The 19,997-nt window shown below is 33.2% G+C and overlaps 1 protein-coding gene across 1 annotated transcript in view; it reads right to left on the bottom strand.

Moving 5' to 3' along the window:
• PREX2 (phosphatidylinositol-3,4,5-trisphosphate dependent Rac exchange factor 2) overlaps nucleotides 1-19,997 on the bottom strand; it is a 267,626-nt gene that overhangs the window by 124,066 nt on the left and 123,563 nt on the right. Inside the window, exons 12-19 of the mRNA XM_063079604.1 lie at nucleotides 17,299-17,402; nucleotides 16,551-16,600; nucleotides 13,926-14,001; nucleotides 9,833-9,905; nucleotides 7,699-7,841; nucleotides 7,470-7,562; nucleotides 5,530-5,678; nucleotides 987-1,072 (exon numbers count right to left, since the gene is read on the bottom strand). Coding sequence (XP_062935674.1) covers nucleotides 987-1,072; nucleotides 5,530-5,678; nucleotides 7,470-7,562; nucleotides 7,699-7,841; nucleotides 9,833-9,905; nucleotides 13,926-14,001; nucleotides 16,551-16,600; nucleotides 17,299-17,402 — 774 coding nt within the window. The remainder of the gene's footprint in view (nucleotides 1-986; nucleotides 1,073-5,529; nucleotides 5,679-7,469; nucleotides 7,563-7,698; nucleotides 7,842-9,832; nucleotides 9,906-13,925; nucleotides 14,002-16,550; nucleotides 16,601-17,298; nucleotides 17,403-19,997) is intronic.

Raw genomic sequence — 19,997 nt, 5'->3', positions numbered from 1 at the left:
AGTGCCAAAAATTAACTTCTGGAATAAGATTCGTTTTTATCATATATACAACAATGGAAGCAATTTTAAAATACAGTAAAGGTAGAGTTGTTATGGTCTTGATGAATTTGATTCTGATAGCAATGACCTCTCCACACTTTTCTGCTTTTTAACTTGCCTTTCAAACTGTGCTTAGCAGAATATTTCTTACCTCTCTAAGAACATTGGAAGGGATATTGCAAAGTGACCTTTACAATGCTAATTATTTATTTTCCCTTTCTAATGTCAAGTCAATCTAATTTTCTAAATATACCTATGTAATGGCAAAATAAGAAAGCTAGAATCATATGCCTTATTAATCTTTCTTTACAAAATCTCTAAATATTGAAATAGTATTCACTTTTGTTTTTCAAAACACCAACAATTTAATATGCACATAAAAGAGAAATTCTTAAGAAAAAAATCAAGTTAAGTAGCAACTATGAATGGACAAAAAGAGAATAAATTGTAACTTTTTAGCCAATAAAATTAAATTTAAAATGCATTTTATAGTAATCTTTATCCGTGGTCTATAGGAGTATTTGAAGGACTATATAACAACAGGTATAAAGCCCACAGTTTTTCTCAAATCTGAAAACTCACATCTCTGAATTATTGGCAAAAAATAAAATAAAATTATTTGCAGTCAAGAAAAATATAAACAGACAACCTTAACATGATTGTATCCTTCGGCTAACCCAAAGCATGCAGAATGAGACTAAGGCCTCATTCTTTTATCAGATTTTTAACAGTGATAAATATGCCTCAGAATTTTCGAGAGTCTTTCAAAAATACTGTTTCTGGAATGTACTACCATTGAGTTAATACAGTGAAAATATGGTTAATGAGAAAAAAACACAACAACATGAGATTCTGCATGTTTTAAACACACATAAATAAATAAATTTCTGCAGGAAATAAACACAACGTGATGGCAAGGAGTTTACTATGCAAGGGAAGTTTTTGACCTCTTCCAACTGCATGCACAACAGATGGGCCAAATCCTCGTATCTGGAATCCAAGACCATCCACTGAATCTGGGATTTTCACTGTCCTAAAGTCAACCAGAAAAGAAGGTAAGAAGAATTTTAAATGCCACAATTGGTTAAAACAATAGTCGTCTACATCTCCGCTCCTTCTTTCAATAAACCCATATTGAGGTTCTACCATGCAAAAGACAATGGGCTGGAAATCCTTGGAGACAAACATGGTCTCCACCCTCACAAAGGCACACAGCAGGCATGTGGTGCAGAGTTTCTAGATCAAACACAGTCGTTACATAGAATTTCCTGAAAAGGTGCAGGCCCTGGGGTCAGACAAACCCAGCTTTGAAACTTCATTTAGTCCCTTCATAGTTGAATAACTTAGATACATAAGCTCCTTAAGTTTTCTAACAGAGAAAGTTTCACAGAAACTTTCCACAGAAAGAGAATGCTGCTAAAACTTATTTTGCAGGGTGTTGGTGAGGATCAAAAGAGATACTACTGGTAAATTGCCCTGTATCACATGCACCATGAGCTACATAGGTAGTTAATAAAATAGAAGCTTTTCTCATTAGTTTATGGTTACAAAGAAGAAATGAGTGCCCTATGAAATTTCTATATAAAAATTCATACAGAAAAACCACAGAGTTAATACATTTAAAGCTGTTTGGAACTTCATCAAAGAACAACAAAGAACTAGTTATAAAGAACAGATCTGTTGAGCACAACAACAAAATAATTTAAGAGTATAATTAATAACTTTAGGATTTACACAGTGAAAGTTGCAAAGAATAACAGATCAAAAGGTAAACTCCAATAAGAAAAGAAATATTCCCAATGAATCCACAGAGAAAACAACACCAAGAGATGAAAAACTTGATCAAGCCATCATGGCAAACCAGCAAGCGATGTCCAATTTGGCACTAATCAATGAGATACTGCACAGGAGGAAGCCAGAAATCAGACAGCAGCAATGAAAAGCAGAGAGCCCAGGATTAGATGGAACATCATAACAATGAAAACGAGCAGAACAAATTGCAGTAGAGAGCAAAAACAAATGAATACAATGCAGTAAATTTTGATGGATGTCCCTTGATGCTCAAAACCAAAAGTGTTTTCCAATGGATGAATTAATCGTGAAATAAATGTCGGCACCACTGAAGATCACATTAGACAGAGTCTGAAGTTAGGTACAGCAAGACTTACCTGCAGCTTATGAAGTAGCATTTGGAGGCAGTTTGAGCAAGACTATGTGCCTAGACCACTTGAGAAAGCCACAGACTGAGTTTAGGCTCTAAGGCAGAGGCTGGCACTGCAACCTCAAATATAACCTAGGCCAGCATTCGGGGAGAGAAATGCAAATTGTCTGTTCTAGGGAAACTTGAACGTGTTACTGTAAATTAGGCTATACACTGTGAAGTGATCCGCATATATGTGGGATGGAGGTCACAGAATTGATTTATCCTTTATTCTTAATTAAATACTTTTTGGTGTACAGGGCTGTATCCTTTGAATAGCATATAGCTACTAGTGTCTTGAAAAGACACACTTGAAAATGAAACATAAAGGGAAAAAAAGGGAAAAAAGTACATATTCTGCTAAGTGTGAAACAAAACCAGAGGCAGTTCATACATCTCTATATTATGAATAAGAGTTCACTTTTGCTAATACATTTTCCTTAACTCATGATGGCAAGACTCCTACTCCACTTCTGACAAGGTAGAGGACAAGTTATTCTCTGGTTAATTTAAACTAGAGACATTTCAGATGAGATAACTTAGAGCCTTCAGGACATGGTGAATTACTGTTGCTTTTGGATTATGGCCTCTCGACTCTTTCTGAGCAAAGCCTTTTTAGCATTCTAATATTGCTACGGAAGGTTGACCCTACCCTAATCTTCAAGAAGATTATTATATTTTTTCTTAACAAAAATTGTACAAAACACCCTGAAATGAATTTTGGTCAAAATGTTGGAACTCCCCTTATAAAATGATCTTTTGGAGAACATGTTTCCACTGTGAGAACACAATATTGCCTATTCAAAGAAGAATTAAATTTACTAAGAGGAAAGTTCTATTTCTTGTAGAAAATAAGTGTACTATGTTATCTGTTATAAGGCCTTTTGAAAAATCCCTTGATACTATCAAGTGTAAAATAGAGCTAGAATCAAAAGAAAATTCTGTTGTATTTACTTTTCATATTTTTGCCTTTTTTCCCTCAAAACAGGATACTATTAAATTAAAAGAATCAATTGTAAGAAAATATGAGAGTGATTTATAGGACTCATACATTAGACTAAGGATATATAGGAAAGGTTTTTTCAAACACATTAAAAAGAAAAAATGAGTATGCCATCTTCAAAAAAGTTTTTAAATACAATACTAAATAGGCTCTTAATGTAAAGAAGCAATGAAACAAAATGAGATGAGAAAACAGATCAGAGCATCATATACATCTCTAGAGTACTTACCACGTGCTGAAGACCTCACTAAGGTCTTTACAAATCTAGATTTATTTAACGTTCTCCCTAGCTCCATGGCACAGGCACTCTTATCCTCATTTTATGGATAAGGACTTTGGAATAACACACTGGGCTAGCAAGTGGTGGAAGAGAGGCTTGAACCTGGCATCTAGGGTTCTGGACACTGCACAACGAACACTGAGGGAGGAGCTGGAAGACACAGGTTCCAACTCTGCTCATCTAGTGACTAATTCTGGGACTGAGGATTTGCCCTGATCTATTTAGTTCTAAAGTTGATGGCCTCAAAGTCTTCTAACTTTTGTGATGTCTATAATCAGTGGACCAGCATTTGTAGGTTTAAATCAGGGGCAACAGGGAGGGCCTTTATGTTTACTAAGTGATTGCTCTGGAATGCTAGTCTCCTCTTCCTTTCCAGTCTGTCCTCTTCCTTTCAAATGTCCTCAAAGTGTCAGGAGGTAAGCAACTAGGAGGGCTGGATAAAGAGGGAGGAATAGGTCATAATTAGGTCTAGAGGGAAGACATTCCTGTGGTTCTTTGCTGCCCTTTAGCCCAATCTCCCTAAATTAGAACTTTAATGAGTTACACTCACTTTTTCAGATCACTTGGTAAATTGTTGGTAGAAGCTGAAGCGTCTACCTTAATGACTTAACATGACCATAAAGAGACTGACCAGAGAGAATCTAGCCTATTACGATGTATTTTAACTTAAGATAATCAGTGCCCAGTGCACAAAGCTATTCCTGAATATATATATTTTATATAAACTACATATATATAACTATATATATTTTATATATATAAAATATATATACAACTATATATATAAAATATATATATAACTATATATATATTTTATATAAACTATATATTTTTTATATATAGTTTATATATATAATTACATATTTTTATATGTATATAACTATATATATCCTGAATATATATTTTTTATATTAAATATATAACTGTATATATAAATATATTTTTTAATATAAATATATATATTTACTATATATACTTACAATATTTTTGCAAGTAGTTAAAATAAACAACCTTTTTGTTTTTAAAGTGATAACCTTGATTTATCTTAAAATTAATGAAGTTGCTTATCACTACTGATAAATTATGTAGGTAATCTTTAAGCAGTAATTTTGATATAATCATAGAACATTAAGACACTATGCTAAGCACTTTAAACGTATTATCACAATTAATTAATTGGTTAAACAACTCATAATAAATCTGATAAGGGAATATTAGACTATCAATGGAAATGATTTGCAGAAGAAAAGCCAATATCTTGCAAATATATCTGTAATAAGTTGTTAACTTCAAAAAAAAATCACAAAGTAGCATATAAAGCATGGTTCTGCTTTGCAAATATATGGTTATCTAAATGTTCCATGTGTATCATATACTTAGAAAAATCAATTAACACTGAATTTCCAAAAAAAATAATGATGGTTATTTATGGGTGATATTATAAGAAAAATGTCTTCCTTTAGAAAACTCCGTGCTCTCTAAATTTTCTATTATAAACATGAAGTATTTTATAATCATTGGTAGATAAGATGATAGATAGAATTTTTTTAAAAAAAGGAATGGACATATTACTAAGTACATGCAAGCATGCAGTGTCTTTCAGTCTTGATTTTATCTCTTATGGGCATTTAATTATAAATGGGGGTTAATCTACTATTAGCACCAGTAATTCTTATAGCTGAACATGGAGAAATGCAGTTCTTTATTCTCAAGTTTTCTACCAGTTTTCTTCACATATGATCACACTCAACCCAACCCAGATGAGAAAAATTGGGGCAGCAAACGGAAAGCATTATTTCTATTGACACTACCTGATTTAAGCAACATTTTATTATCAGAAGCAAGATAGTTTTCAGCATCATGTAATGACCGGTATTAGTCATGCTGATGAGGTTTAAATGTTCTAAGAAATAAGGTGCTTAACTCCAATCATCTACTTAGTTAACTTTTCCATTTTACTCATCTATGCATAATTTTTTTACATCTCATATAAATCATACAACTTACTCCCTTGGCTTCGTGCTCACAAGAACTCTTAGAGGCTTTCTGCTATTTAAGCATGATTTCAGCAAGCAATCCACTTCATTGAAAGGTCTCATAAAAACCAGGTCACCATTAATAGCAAAAATCTTTTTCCCAACTTCCATGCCAGCCATCTGAGAGAGAAATTGCAAAATAATCCAAATTATATTTTAATAAGGACTCTAGTTCTTAACAAAATTATAATCTGAAGAGGTTCAAACCTTGTAGATTTTGATATTTTAACATATGGGTAATGTTTTCGTACAAATAAAAACAGAACTGTGTATAACACAGGTATCCTTCTCTCTGACCTAGCTTTCAATTTGATCACACAGCTTTGCTGACATTCTCCCCTCGTCCCTCCTTGACTTGACATTGTGCTTTTCCTTGACCCTCTCTTCTTGTTGTATTGCACATTGTATTTCACGGTTCTTTTTCTTATTTCATCCTTTTAACTGCAGTCAAACCCCAGGTTATTATTTTTTTCTAACTGTGTTTTCCATCTATATCCAATTAACTCAGAGAATTTCAACCTCTGTATATACCCATATAGGGTACTTCAAAAAGTTATTGGAAAAATAGAATCAAAAGATAACATAAATCTTTCCATGAACTTTTAGCATGAGTGTCTCCAGTGCAAAGAAGAGGAATGGCCTAGAATGCAAGAAAGAGAGCTCCCACAAGCACAGAGGTGTCGACAGTGCAAGATTCTGACAAGAGGACAAGGAAGACATTACCCATCCTTGCCAACCAGGCCTCTCTTCTTCGCCAGCGCCACTGCCTACAAGCTGCCTGCTGTTTTAGTTGCCAGCTAAATGATGGACACCTACACAAAGGCATTTTGTCAGTGGCATGGTCAGATAAAGCTGTGCTCTAAGGATATCCTCTGAAAATGCCTGAGAGAAACATTTCCTTCTCATAGAAAATTACTAGCAACGACCTTTGTTGCCAGGTCCACTAACAGAGTATGAGTTGACCAGACTTATTTTGTTTGAAATAAGTGTGTCGTACATAAAGCTTTGTCTTGCAAGAATATGTGTTTTGGTAAAAGTCAGAGACCTTGGGCATTCACAGGTAGTAAGATGGGTGACAGTTGACCTAAAGTTAAATAGATTCAAAGTTAAAAGCCATACTTCATTAATTCTCGCATGCTTTATTAAAAATCTAAATATTGAGGAGTTTGCTTGAGGATTAAATACATTACAAGCCAGGCAGCAAAGTGAGGATATGTTAAACCTGACATACTTGGGCCGTAGCACTGGAAATTAGGCTTCATTCAGGCAGGGAACTTTGTCAGTTTTATTCACTGTGTTTTCCCAGGGCCTAGAACACTGCCTAGCACATAATAGGTACTAAACAAATTTTTCTAAATGAATAAATGAATTAATGATCAGGAGATTCCTTTGTTTAAAAGGCTGGTGGGAGAGAATGCCAATCAGCACTGATCCAATGAGAAAATAAGTGAAAGCATGTGCTTTACTGATGAAAGTTACATTCATATAAAAGATAGTCAATGGTTATAGGAAAACAGAAGATGCAGCCCTTGACTGAATGGAAGAAACTTCTAACATACATAATATGGTCCCGCCCAATGCAGTCCACATGGGGTTCCAGGTTGGAATCTGTGATTAGGGAAGCCCCAGGGACACAGGCTGAGCCACTTGGCCTCCCAGGAGGTCAGGAAGTTCACAGCTGCTGTTCTCTAGAATACCACCATCTCCTGCCCCCAGTTATCCCTGAGGGTCCAGACATGGCTTGACTGCCACAAATCCCAAAGGTATTTGGTAGAATTGCAGAGTAAGATTATACAGAAACATCATCTTCAATAAAGATACTTAAAGCCTGATTTCAATTTGTTTAGAACCTTTATACCAAGTTTGTGTGTCATGACATAAAGTTTAAGTAAAAATGTTAATTCGTATTACCTCTGCATTAGACCCCTTTTCTACCAACTTTATTATTGGAACTTTATTTTTGTCTTCTAGCCCGAATCCATAGCTGCCTTCGTTAGATTTAATCTGAAATGCAAAATATTAACATTAAAGTTAAAAATCAAACAGCATGAAGTAATATGCATCACAATCAAACATGCTTATAGTTTCCTGCTGATGTCTAATCAAGAAGGGAATTTATATAACATATTAATGAACTTACCAATAACGATTTAGCTATAACATTTTCCACAACTTTTAAATCGTGTTTCATAAGTCGATGTTTCATATTTGACCCTTCCATTTCCTCATCCGCAAAAAAACGAAAAAGTAGGGGTTCATCTTTGAATTCACTCTTTTCAAGGACTACAGAAACATAGAGAGATTCAAATTGCTTCAATTAAACCAAAAATCAAACTCATTTTCCATACCAGTGGCATTTGGTAAATTAATACCTGCCCCATAACCTCAGTTTTATACTCCTAAAACAAGTTACATTCACAAATATCCCTAGGATTTTTTTCCTTTCTATAATTTTTAGTCATTGTTTCCTTTAAACTACTGTTACCTAAAGAATTTTGAATTTTTAAAAGCAGTATTTTTTCAATGTTAACTTTTTTGTACTTAACTTTTTTGTACTGTCACTTTCCAGACTAAGATCTAAATTTAAATAAAAGATTATAATGAATCCAAAAATGCATGCCATCCAAAACATAAAATCCTATGGTGCTTTCGACTTGTAGTAAACATTTTCAGCATGTTTTTAATATCCTGCACAATCATGGGAAAATTCAAATGGATTAAGTGCTGCCCTTCTGTGTGCAAGCAAGTCCCATTGTGGTCACTTTTGTTCCAACACTTCCAACCAGAAATATGTCTTCTGGGTGAAATGTGATTTTAGTTTCCAAGAATTCCTAGTTCTGTCCATTTTAAAAGCAATGTTCTCAAATAACCTTATTTGAGGTTAGTTTTTGCCCCTTTATCTGAACATTAATATTTTTTCCCAAACTCCCCAAGATCCCTGACATGTACTGAAGATATAAGGTTCATGTTTTGTTAGCTTTTTAAAAAATAAGACTAAATACTGATAAGAAGAATTTGTATGCAGTGATACCCTGTCAGCTGTCAAGATACTTTAAAAGAAAAATCTTTTCTATTTTTTTATTTATCTGTCCTTAGTACCTTGCAGTGTACTTGGGTCACATTGCTTCATTGAGCCAGGTAAGACAGTGGTCCCATGGCACAGTAGGAAGAGTGAGCCTTTGTAAAAAGACAGGCCTGAGTTTAAATTCCAGGTCTAAGTGTAGCATTGAGAAAGTTACTTAAACCCTCTGAACTTCAATTTCCTTATCTGCAAAACTGGGGAAATAAAACCTACCTAATGTTGCATAAAACTAAAATGAGGTAATAAACGTAAATAACTTAGCATACGAGTACAGTAAGCAATCAGAAAGGACTTTTATTTTATTTCATTATTTTTACAGAGTTCCAACAAATGATTGTTGACCAGATGAATGGATGTATTGATCTTGGAATGGAAGACTGGTTGGCAACATGAGTTAAATGAAGCTATCAACCACAAATCAAAAAGCTACACAAGCCATAGTTGACAATAGAAATGAGAATATGTTTGAGTTAATGATCTAAGCAGTTTCCAAAGCTCACATGGTATTTCTGCTACAGCTGTTTTCCTCCACGAAACAGTCTGTCAGAAGCAGCAAGACAGGACATCAATAAAGCCAGCGGGGGCTGAGCTGCTTATGCTTCACTGACAGACTTTTGCAAGGAAAACTCTGGTTGTAACTCAATATTTTACAATAGACGTTTAGATAAAATTGCTACTTGCTGATGCTTCATTTTAAAGAGAAAAATAATTGAAACTTTTGAAGGTTTTAAGCTTGATATTATAGTTTTAATTCCCTAAAATGCTGTGATTTCTTCCTAATAAGAACAATAAATATTCAGCCATATACATATGCTCTCATGTAATCATTCTAATATATACCACCATTCAGAAAAACCAGGAGTCCTATCTGAAGTAGTTTTAACCAGATATATGAGATTAAAAAAAAAAAATCTTCTAGTTCAAGCCATTACTTTTCTGGAATCAGCACAATCTAGAAAAATAGAACAGAAATCATGGCAACTAGGAGATAACAGTAATTCGACAAAGGACTGGCACCAGCAGTGAAATTGAATGCAGATGTGGTGACCCGACATGGACCCATGGCAAGACTCAGAAAGTCTTGCTGGTTCATCTCTAAATGACCTCACTGAAGCACGAGTGTCCCAGTGTCCTAAGAAGAACCAAAACAATGAAACACACATCTGTAAGCTTCCAGGGTAAAGATCCCTACCATGGTGCATAAATCCATTGTCACAGAGTCCAACACCAAGTATCATTGCCTCTTCTCTGGTGCGGCAATCCCCCTGTCAACCAAAAAAGCACCGTGCTAGTTAATAGGCAACTGAAGGCTTTGTTGCATCATTACAACCTTTGATATTCCGAGCCCTGTATTCAGACAAAGCCTTCCATGTATCACAACATGCATTGCTTCATAGGACAGGATGCATCTAATTGTCATAAAACACTCACTTGATTATGAAGTCACGTTCTTTTGACATTAAATGAAAAGCAAAGATATAATGTTTCTTGAGAAAAACTATACTAAACATGAAAATATAAGTACCTAAAATTTATTGCTACTATAAATGACGACTTTCTGTTATTTATTAGATCTTGTATCCCAGTATTCAATAGGGAAATATCTTGTAAATTGACAACACACTAAATAAAGATAAGTAAAAATCATTATGCATGATCTCAGCCACTAACTCTTCCCTCTCACCAAACTGCCTTGCTCTTTAAGGACCCCCTAAAGAAACCTATTAATTTATGGTGACTTGAAAGACCTTAAGAGTAAATTGTTTGGCTGAGCCAGCAAATGCAAGCTTCTCTTACACTGCTTTGCTGAGAAAATAATCAGATCCCATAACTGAACCCAACCAAACAGCCAAAGCAAGCTTTTCTTGGTTTTGATCTAGAAAACACATATTTTATTCATGTAAGTATGGATCCATGTTTATGAATATGTATGAATTACTGTGTGTGTGTGTGTGTGTGTGTGTGTGTGTGTGTGTGTGTGTGTGTGTGTATAACCTTACAGTTGTATGTTTTACAGTTAAAGAAACTTTTTGACACATTATCACATTTTCTCCTAATCCTGTCTTTTAGCACTTAGGTACTCTACCAAATTTATTTTCTCTTCTCCCTGGCTTCTATTCCATTTCTATTGTCAACGCCATAATCTGGTGTTGCTTTACCTTTCTTCTAAATCATCATAATTTTTTTTCTGCATCATAATTTTTTTTCTGTACTTTCTCTAATATACCTACAATACCCTCTCTTTACCCTTCACCCACTGAAATTCTGTCTATAAAGGATCAAGATAAATTCCACCTCATGCTATGACAATTCCAACCTTCACTAATCCTCCTGTTAACTACCAAAACAGTAATAATCTGTAACTTCAGATTATGCATCTTACCTTCTTCAAAATTCTAGCTGTTTTATAATTTTCATGCATTCATTAAAAAGAGATTTATTTTTTTTCCTACATATTGTGCCAAGTGCTAGAAACAAAATATTAAAACACTCATACATAAAACACTAACCTGCCCTGGAGCAATTCAAATCCAGTGAAGGATCTGGTCACTTAAAATGTGGTATATAGTAAGTACTATTTTCCAATTTAGTCAACATTCACGATCAGGAGATATGCCCGGGGAACCAGTCCCACAGAAGAAGACCCTGAGCAAGTTAGAGGACCTGGCAAAGCTTCCTGTGATACATGATACTGGAGCAGAATCCTAGAGTGTTTATAAAAATGAGCCCAATTGACTAATAGTCCCCTGAAGGCAGAAACTATGCCTGCTTCCTGTTTTGCTTATTTTATTTTAATCATCAAAGCACTTGTTTAAATGTTAAGCTTACAAAAAATGCTTGTTTAATAATCATTGACATTTGATTGCTTTATTTGATTAATCATTCAAACACTATACTGGCCAAACGCATATTATACTGAATAAAATGGTGTAAAAAATGTGTTCTAAAATGTTTTGGAAGCCCTATGCCTTTCAACAATCCTACTTGTGCCACATAGACCAGATGAGCATTAAAAAAATGGCAGAACAAAAATTGCCTGGGGGAAAAGAAGCAAAGCATTATTTAGTTACAAAACATGAGTGTTCCATACACGAGTCACATCTTACATGAATTAATGCACTTATCAAATAAGGAGTTAACTGCATGGAATAAGTTATTTTACTATAAACCGTTATACTGGAAGCAGCCCAACAGCAAGTGAAAAACGTATTCAGAAGAAAACAAAAGTCATTATGTTTTCCAAGATGACATCACATAACATATATTGCAGAATAAGAGAAAAACTGTGGGATCTAGAATATACCCCCAAACAATATGTACACAACCGTATTAGAGCCAGTTCTTTACTTTGTCCTCTAAAAGTGTCCAAATTAACTCTGTTCTAGTCAACACTGGAAATTAAGAATCATTTGAGAGTCTTGGCGGAAAGAGACCATTACTTTTTTATATTTTAAAAAAAAACCCTTCATATTAGATTTAGAATTTTAACTTATTCTCTTATCATTGATTTACTATGTCTTTCTCTTCCAATGCAGCCCATGTGGTCCTAATTTGAAGCTAAGTAATGAGTGGATTATGTCAGATATGCCAATTTGGATAAGGTTTGCAGTATCAGAATTATATCTTCGGTGATAGGGAAAAGATGACATGTATATAGTAAGTAGTAAACAGTTGTGAAAACTAAAATCATGAAAGATCCTGTGACTTTCCCACGTTTATGTAACTAGTTATTAGCAGAGCTGGCATCAGATACCAGGTCTGAGTCCTGGTATCTCAGGATCAGATACCGCCTGAGACCCAATACAATGCAGTTTCTACTATGTACCATTTCCACAGATACTGTCATAACAGACCACTAAAAAAAACTGAAGAAAAAAATAATTGAAACTTGGTTCATTTCTGAGCAGCTTATTCTACTTTTGTAATGCTCACCTTTGGAAAGTAAAAGTGCCAAGAAAAAGTTGATAACTGACTTCCTGAGTTAGAACTTTAAATGTTTATTCATCACCAGCTTTTCAAATAAATTTTCCTCAGTTTTTGCACATAATCAACATATTGTATAAGTTCACAGGAATTCTATAGCAGTATAATCTCTGTGTGAAATTCCAACTCTGATTCTGAATACAGAACTGATTCCAGGGACACGTGTTGACCACAGTGTTAAAAAACACAGTGTAAAGCCACCGGAAATATGAATTAGGGTTTTATCTAAAGGAAATTGTTTGGTTTCTTCTAAAATCTGAAGTTCTAAATATAACAAATGAGTGCTACAAAACACAAAAATAGGCGGTCTTGAACAGACTAGAAATTAATATTAAATAAAAATCTCAAAATGGATGTGCACAGATGAACCAAATATGGATCATAATAACTGAAACAAAAATATAAACATTTCATATGAAATATCAAATGTTATCTACTCGTAACAGAGAAAGTAAGCCCCTTTAAGAACAAAAAAGTAAAACTGCTATGAAGTTGACTCACTTACCCAAACATAATGACTTACATTTCAACTAAGCAATTTTCCCTCCCCCAAAACAGTAAGTTCAGTTAAAGTGGATATCAGTTTTCTTAGCCTTTTCTTTAATCGGTTGAAAACATTTGATCATTTATTAGTTGACCTAATATGAGAAAATTAAATAAATTTATATTTGAATATCTATTATGACAGGCTAGATATTCCTAATTTGTTTCACTTACAAGCAAATAACATTTTCTCAGTACCACCTGCCAGCATTCAAATCCTGCTTTTGCTCAAAGCAGAGCAAAAATAACAACAATAAATTCTGTACTTTTCTATTTAACGTATATGAAGGCAGATATTAAAGCTCATTTTTCAAAGCACAATTGTTATCTAACAGGAAAAAAGACACAGGGAGATTAGAATAACTTGCTAGGACTAATAAATAAACAGATATTTTAAAATAAATTAGTAGAAAAAAATCAAAAATTTTTTAGTATATGAGCATAGCTATTCTTCACTTATACTCAAATTGTGCTTTTGTGTTCTTTGATGGATCTCAGCTGATATTTTTAAAATAGGAACGTCTTCCTTTTGAAAGACCATATAACATAAACGTTAAGTTTAAGGACTCCTAAGTCTGATTATCCAGGTTCAAATCCTAACTCTGCTTCATATGACCTGTATGAACTTGGGCAAGCTATTTCACTGTGCCTCATCTGTAGGCAGATATTGTTTTTAAAAAAAAATGGTCCCTAACTCACATGCTCAAAGTTTAAAGCAGCAGAGAATGAAACTTAGAAACTTCTGTTTGTCTATTTACCTGTGCAATTAACCAGTCTATCAGTTTGTTGGCCATGACCACAGATTTGTAGGTTCTTAAATGGTAATCTTTATCTCTATAAAGAAAAAAAAAAAGCAAAAACATTAAGCAAGAGGATAAGTGAGCACAAGGAAAGTTTTCATTTAGTAGCCAGACAACAGGAAAGTTTACCAGTGTACTCTGAATTGATTGCCCAAATTATGTGCAAATAAGAGAAGTTTACAAAGTACGAACAACACCTGAAAAATCCTTCATCAGCTCATACCAGGGGAAGAGACCCACAATGATACCAAAACAGGACATCTCTTCTTCCACATTTTCTTATAACCAAATAGATTATTATCGCTGTACTATCTTGTAATAATTTAGTTAAAAATAAAACATCTCATTAATAAAAGAATAATAAAAAAGAATTTCTTCCCTTTAATTCATGGTAGATTCTACTAAAAAACTTCTCAAAATGTGGAAAATAAAGCAACACCCTTTATTCCCCCTCCCCGAATTCTCCAGGAAGGCTGGATTTGCCCTACGGGATTATACATACAGCTCTGCAGGCCGGACCACAAGTAGACACCCTGAGAACTTGTCATTCATTTTGTCTATCAATGCACAGACATAGTGACACCATATTCCCAGGGAACCCAGGGAATCAACTGGCTATCCACATCAGACTCTCCATTCAGGAGACTTCCCAGAACCGAGAAATCATTCCAAGTTTAGTTAGAGACCAACAAAATCTCTTGATCCAAACTGGGCCCCAAGGGCAGAAATCTACAACTCATTTATTTTGCAGGCCTGGATCAAAGGAGAATAAGAAAATGACAGTCTTATCAAAATGTCAAAGATCCAAACTGCAAAAAATTGTAAAGTAACTAATAATTGGTAGCTACCTTCACTATCCTTTAGCCTATGTCAGTAACTTATAATTAATATTCACATCATTATACCCATTTCCATAGAAAAAGCTTCCTAATAAATGGTTGAAATTTCTGAGATTTCAATAATAAGTGAACTAGGTTAGCCAATAAACAGCAGTTTTTTAAAAATCTTTTAAATCTGTTTCCATGTTTCTGACATATCATCTCCCATTTCATCTTGGTTTCCATGAGTATTGATAAGAAAAGGGTCGTCCATTAGAGACAAAACATGGGTCTGTGGATCTTCACGCCAAGTCATTTTTCTTTTTGTAAGCCAAATACACACATATTAAAAGCATGCTATCACACATTCCATCTGTTTTATGGTTTTTTTCTCATAAATTTTCCCTTGACAGCTAATAAACAATTGTCTTTTCTAGCCAAAGAACAATTCCTTCTTACCAGCTCCTCTGTAAGACGTAATGTAACTTTCTTGATATGAAATCCCATATGGTTAAAATATATTTACAGAACACATTATTGCACATACAAAATCTACATATACACAGATGACAGAGAATTAAACCATTATTTTTTGGTACTATTTTAGCAGAAAAAAAAATTAAGTACCCAGTTGCTATAGAGTTAAGTACTTAGTATTAAGTTATGCAAAATATTTGAGTGGTATCTGTGACAGGATTATGGCAGAGAATTAACATTTATTCTTTTCCACCTCTTTCTACTTTGCGAAGCCTTCTTGTGAAAGCAGACATGACACTTTCAGGAGTAACAAACAGGTAAGCTCTTGTTTTCTTATCCAGAACCTATATGCACTGTGTTCTCTGCAGCATGAGAGGCCATTCCAATGTACTTACACAGCAAATTCTGGACTCTTTTTAATTTTTTTAACTTCAGAATTCCTTGGAATTGGAAATCAGAATAAAAAACAGAAACACTGTACACATCAAACATTTGGCTTTTATAGCCAAGATTGAAAAGCATCTTTATTCATTTTGAAAATGGTACATGCAATTTAGTTCTGAAAATATGATTTAGTCAATAAACTTCAAATAACATCTGGCCATTTGGAATTATTTTAACATTCTATCAGTTAATGTATATAAATGTACATTACAAAAGTACAGCAGTACTACTGAAGATCTACTCTGTAAGTGATCATAATACAAAACTCAAAGTTTTCCATTGTCTTTCTAATGAGATAAGTTGAAAATTAACCCGATTCCTCTTTAAAAAAAAAAAAAAAAAAGGCATGACTCAACAGAAGGGAAAACATGATAGAGAATAAAATTATAAAAGTATACGTATTAACTCCAAAGTAATTCTTAATTTTCAAGTACAAAATCTCTTCTTTGGAAAAAAGATTTTTGAAAAGTTAATATACAAGTAATCATAATGGTAAATATTTAAACAGTATTTTCAAATCCTCTCCCAATCAGTCAACTACTAGTTATTAAACATTAACCAAATGTGGACTGTTTCATTATCAAACCTATAATTAACTGCAAATTAACAGCAAAATAATTTTAGAAATCATAACAAAAAGAGTAGAAGATATTGTAGAATCAGAAGCTCAGAGAAATTTAAGGATATTTTAAGATAAATTATTACTTAAAGTAATATTTAAAAGCAAAATTTTCACTTTTGGAAGAAAAATAAAATAAAATAAATTCTTGCTGAATAATGTATACCTAATACGCAATATAAATACTTCCATTTAAGTCTCCCAGAACTTAAAAACCAGACTCACCTTATCACTGGAGTAAACAGACTATGAAGACGGCAATATAATCTTACACCCTATGCAAAATAGAGATATGTCAAAAGCAAGTAAGATCACTCAAGGGACATGCCAATGAAATTTTGAAATAAATGAATTTATTGTCAGCATTCTGGAATCATTGCACAAACTTCACCAATTAAAAAATTATTCAAATGTTGCATTACATCATAAAACTAATATGACTTAAATCATTAAAGACTACGATTAAATTATGCTATAAATTTGTCATATACATGTTGTATACATATACACCTAAACAAAGGTTTTTCTAAATTATTTTTCTTAGAAGATAGAATTTCTAGACATAATTTAAACAGAAAATAAATACATATAATAATACACCTATATTTGTTCATCCATATGTCAATATACATTTTGTCAACTGTACAAAGAAAACTGGTATTACATTTATTTTACATATTTGTATATTTTAAATTTATTCAAGTATCATAACCATATGTTGCTACATGTGAAAGTTTTCTATGAATATAACCTTCTGAGTGATGCACTAGCAGTACTTCCATTTAGAACTAGTTAAGAAAATGAAAAAAACAATCTAACTTAGTATGTTTGAAATACGAAAAATAAATTAAAAGGTTTGAATACGTAATTTAAATGCTAGAACAATTTTTAAAGTCTCTAAACAGCTTTTTGTTTTTCTGAAGTATTACAACATGAATTCTGCTATTAAATAGGTTACGAGAAAGGCTGTTACCTTTGAAATTACATCCTGCATTTCATTTCTTGGATAAAATGTTCCATCATCATAGCGAAATCGATACAACATCTGTTCTGGTTTGAATTGGTGTTTGTCAGTAACTAAGAACATAGGAACAATATATTAAAATATTGACAATCTAAAAGATGGCAGATAAAAAAATAAATCTGTGAAATACATATTCACGAATATTGAAACTTTAGTCATCTTACAAAAAACTTTTGCTTTCCCGACACATCAATGCCAATCCAGTATTATAACAGTAAGTTTCATAATAAGATTTTACTAATTATATATTTACAACTTCCATATAATGACTTAAGAACTAAACTGAGGTTAATAACATTCATTTCACATAATCTATGTTTTTACATGTGTGTGTAAATATATATAGTATGTATTTATGCTTATATCAATATATGATTTCATGTTTCATACTTCTTCACCATGCCACAAAGCTGAGCAAAAAGCACCCTTCAAAATGCATATTTTCAAATTAGTGAGTTGTGATTTGACTCCCTGCCCTAGAAGTCAATTTTTGCATTTATCTATTTTATCTCACTATGATCAGGCCAAGACCACACATACACCAATCTTGACCATTTATCCTATGCTTAGACCTCCAGAGTAGATTCAATAATGTCAATATGTAACTGATTAAAAAATTTTAGCAATTCTTACATTGCGAAATGCTTTTCTTACATGTCATTTAAATTTGTTTTTCTCAGTGGAAAATGAGAGTGGCTATCTTTCATTGCCATTCTCAGGATAAGACTTTCATATTCATAAAAACCCCTATTCCCAGTACCACATGGCTTCACTGGTGAATTCTACCAAACATTTAAAGAATTCATGCCAATCCTTCTCAAACGCTTCCAAAAATTGAAGATAAGAGAAACTTTCCAAACTCATTTTACAAGGCCAGCATCTAAAGCCAGACAAGGACACTACAAAAATAGAAAATTACAGACCAATATCCCTGATGAATATAGATGGAAAAATCTTTAACACAATACTAGAAAATCAAATTCATCAGCACACTAAAAGGATCTTAAACCATGATCAAGTGGGATTTATTCTGGGATGCAAAAATAGTTCAACAGATGCTCAACAACAAATATGATACATCACATTAACAGAATGAAATATAAAGATCACATGATCATCTCAATAGATTAAGATGAAGAATTTGACATAAATTCAACAACCTCTCATAATAAAGGCTCTTGACAAATTAGGTATGGAAGGAAGGTACCTCAGCATAGTAAAGACCATATATGACTATCCCACAGTTCACATTGAAAAGCTGAAAACTTTTTCTCTAATATTAGAAACAAGACAAGGATGCCCACTCTCACCCCTTCTATTCAACCTAGTACTGGAAGTCCTAGTCAGAACAATTATGCAAGAAAAAAAAATAGCCATCCAAATCAGAAAGGAAGAAGTAAAATTATCTGTTTGTAAATAACATGGTTTCAGATATTAAAAACCTTAAAGACTGTACCAAAAGACTGTTACAACAAATAAACAAATTCATTAAAGTTGCATCAACATACAAAACAAAAATCAACAGCATTTCTATATACTAACAACAAACTATCCAAAAAGAAACTAAGAATACAATAGTATCAAAAAATAAAATACTTAGGAATAAATTTAACCAAGGAGGTGAAACATCTATAAACTGAAAACTATACAACACTGATGAATGAAACTGAAGAGAACACAATTAAGAACACAATTAATATGGGAAGATATCCTATGTTCATAAACTGGAAGAATTATATTGTTAAAATATCTACATATCCAAAGCAGTCTACGGATTCAATGCAATGTCTATGAAAATCTTAATGGCATTTTTCACAGAAATAGAAAAAACAGCCCTAAAATTCATATGGAACCATAAAAGACCCTAAATAGCCAAAGCAATCTTACACAAAAAGAATAAAGTTAGAGGCATCACATTACCTGACTTCAAAATATACTACAAAGCTGTAGTAATCAAAACAGCATGGTGCTGGCATAAAAACAAACACACAGACGAATGGAACAGAAGAGAGATTCCTGAAATAAACCCATGCATTTACGGTCAATCGATCTTCAACAAAATGTGTTGTGAACACACAATGGGGAAAGACAGTCTCTTCAATAATTGGTATTGGGAAAACAATATCCACATGCAGAAGAATGAAAATGGATCCCTATCTCACATCATATGCAAAATTAACTCAAAATGGACTAAAGACTTAAAAATAAGACCTAGAACTGAAAAACTATAAGAAAGCAAAGAGGAGAAACTTCTTGACACTGGTCTAGATAATGATTTTTTTGGATATGACTCCAAAAGTACAGGTAAGAAAAGCAAAAATAGACAAATGGCAATTCATCAAACTAAAAAGCTAGCATAGCAAAGGAAACAATCAACAAAATGAAAAGGCAACCTGTAGAATGGGAAAAAATATTTGCAAACCATATATCCAATAGTAGTTTAATATCCAAAACATATAAGGAACACATTTAACTCAATGCCAAAAATACAAATAACCAAATTAAAAAATGGGCAAAGGCCATAAATAGATACTTCTGAAAAGAAGAAATTCAGATGGCCAGCCAACGTATGAAAACATGCTTAACATCTCTAATCACCAGGGAAATGCAAATCAAAACCACAATGAGATATAACCTCACACCTCTTA

This window comes from Cynocephalus volans, chromosome 15, assembly GCF_027409185.1.
Source record: "Cynocephalus volans isolate mCynVol1 chromosome 15, mCynVol1.pri, whole genome shotgun sequence".
Classification (NCBI taxonomy): Eukaryota; Metazoa; Chordata; class Mammalia; order Dermoptera; family Cynocephalidae; genus Cynocephalus; species Cynocephalus volans.
This window is presented reverse-complemented; position numbering and strand designations above follow the sequence as displayed.